The sequence below is a fragment of the Pterocles gutturalis genome, unplaced genomic scaffold, assembly GCF_000699245.1.
Source record: "Pterocles gutturalis isolate BGI_N339 unplaced genomic scaffold, ASM69924v1 scaffold24168, whole genome shotgun sequence".
Classification (NCBI taxonomy): domain Eukaryota; kingdom Metazoa; phylum Chordata; class Aves; order Pterocliformes; family Pteroclidae; genus Pterocles; species Pterocles gutturalis.
The window spans coordinates 14,221-16,811 of record NW_010121129.1 but is presented as its reverse complement, the minus strand read 5'-3'; the positions used below and the strand labels follow the sequence as shown (position 1 = coordinate 16,811).

Here is a 2,591-nt window from a genome sequence, read left to right as displayed (position 1 = left end):
GCCCCAGCAAGGCTGTTCACCGACCACTCCTAGAAAAAGGGGACCAAGAGGTGAGCCTGGGCTTCATTTTTCCATAAGAAAATAAAAGAACAGGGACAAGACATTAGACATTGCTTCATTTCTCCAAGACAATTTTTCTAACTGCAAGAAAAAGATTCTGGCTCAGAGCAACAAGGAGTCAGAAGAATTCTTGAGGGAAAACTACTCATGGCTAGAAGCATTGTTAAATACATGCATGGAAGGGGTTAGGGAAACATTACCACTCAGCTCCATTAAAAAATTTCATCTTCCCTAGAGCAATTTCAGAGCTTCCTTGTGGGAGATTGTGCAAGCTGAGCGAGGGTGCAATGGTGCAACACCATTTCTCCAAAGGGCTGTACTTCCACCTGCAGAAACCCAGCCACCAGCCTCAGATCAGCCACCCAGGAGCATCACCCCAGCCTGGGGGGAAGGAGAGACAGACACTGATGGAGTGTTTATTGCAAGAGAATTTTATTAAATACTTTTATTTTTGTAAAAAAAAAAAAAAAAGGCTTAAAATTGTAAATATGCTGCAAGCTAGGAAAACAAACCCGATACACCTTATTGTCGTAAAACACAAGGAAACGTGTTCTCAGTTTTTGAAGTTGCAAGACGGGCCACAGGCAGATTTGTTCTCGGGGGGGGAATGCCAAACGGCTGAGCTCGTGCGCTTGAAGTACCGAGGCTTGCTCTTGCCAAAAATATCCTCCAGCTTCGGGCTGGGAATTAGCCCAAAGATCTGGTCGACGTTGAGCGGGTGGTAGTACTGGTGTAGGACAGCCTGGTTCAGCTGGGACCCTGCGGAAGCAAGCACCGGGAGAAGCGTCAGCGCTCTGCTGGAGGTGCCCCTGCCCCCAGAGCCTGCAGGACAGCGTTTCTGGAGCACTCCTACCTGCACAGCCAGTGGGATTAACCAACAGCTTTCCTGCCCCTTGGAAAGCTTTAACCCCACAGCCCCCTCCCAGGGCCCCAGCAGCGCATGGTGTAAGTTACTCGGCACACGAGACCCCAAACCCACCCCACCCCGGTTCCCTCAGGGGGAGCCACAGGGTTCCCCCGTTCCTAGTGAGCCCCCACCCTTCTCCTCACACCCCCAGCTCCAAACACACACCTGGGGGTCTTTGGTCTAACGTCAGCACAAGGGCACGTGTGAGAACGCAGCTCCAGACCCCTCCCCACCCCGAGCCAGCAGCTCCTGGACTGTGTTTGGGGGAGGTGCCGCTCCACCGAGGGGATCCGCAAAGCTCCAGCTTCCCTGGAAGGAAGGAAAGGAAACCAAACCAAACCCGGCACCTACCACCAGCCCAGGCAGGGACGGGCTTCCGAGGATCGTTCTCATCATCCGTGGAGTCGTCACTGTTCAGATCCATCCCGTAGTTGTTCTCGTTTACGTTTGGGGACCTGGATCCCTTCGTGCCCTTCAGGGGCCATAAGCAGGACATGGAGATGGATTTCTGAAACCAGAGACGGCACTGGTGAGAGCAGGAAGCCCACCGTCCTCTGGGAGCAGCGCTCACCTCGCCGGGGCGGGCTGACCCCCAGACCCACGCAGCCAGACCCTCCGCGGGCCCGCCAGACCCTCCGCGGGCACCTCAGCAGCCGGACGGACAGAGCGTGCCCAGGTCCCAGCTCAGCCCGCAGCCAGACGCTGTTGGGGTATTTAGGCAGGACCCTCACACCGAGCACAAGCCAGGAGCTCAGAGGTGAGCTCCCAGGGCCACACGCTGGGCGAGGAACCCACTGCACAGGGGAGGCGGCCAGGACAAGCGCTGCCAGCTGACTTGAGAGCAGATCCACCACCCATCCGCATTTCCATCCCTCGTTCAAAACACCAGAGAGCCAAACAGGTCACCTGCCTGTGTACGGGCAGCCTTTGACCTACACTGTACCTGGCACAGCTATGAAGTTCCTATGGGAGAGCTAACGGGCTGAGATTGTTTGGTAAAACCCACAAGTGCTCAATTCCTCCTGGCTTTTTTTTTTTTTACCTGAAAGCCATGGTCCCCTGGCAGCCAGGCTGCAGCAGGGACCGGGCACCGCGGCGCTCAGCCATGCGCCTGCCTCCACTGCCGAGCTGCCAGGAAGCTCCTGCCAGCACCCAGCCAGGAAAGAGCCAGGGCTCTGCCCCACATCGACGCTGCTGCTCAGAACAGCACAAGGCAGCTCAGAGACACTTCCCGGCTTTGTGGGGAGGAGCATGGATGACCAGAAGACCCGACAGCCGGGTAGCACAGGGAATAAACCAGGAAGACAACCCTCACTCCACAGGACTCTGCGCGAAAGGAAGGCAGAGGTATACACACATCTGCACAAACTGCCTCTGCTCAGTGATGCCCTAACTGCCTTTAACCCTTTTTTTTTTTTTTCAGAAAAGCCTTAGAAGACCATACGATGTACGTTTAAGTCCTTGGCTTTCACACACACAGCTCTACCACTCAAACCCTTCCACGTTCCGTTCTCTAGAGTCACAGCGCGGAGAAACCCAGCAGGAGGAGGAGGAGCCCGTCAGCCCCAGGACGAGTTTACCGGCAGAGGCAGCGCTCGGGTCCCTCTGAGCAGCTCTTTCCCCC

At 55.8% G+C, this 2,591-nt stretch overlaps 1 protein-coding gene across 1 annotated transcript in view; it reads right to left on the bottom strand.

Annotated features, from left to right (window-relative positions):
• Window positions 1–613: 613 nt before the first annotated feature.
• LOC104464443 (inner centromere protein-like) overlaps window positions 614–2,591 on the bottom strand; it is a 15,874-nt gene continuing 13,896 nt past the window's right edge. The window contains 2 exon segments of the mRNA XM_010077148.1: window positions 614–819; window positions 1,319–1,475. Of these exon segments, the coding sequence (XP_010075450.1) occupies window positions 614–819; window positions 1,319–1,475 (363 nt within the window).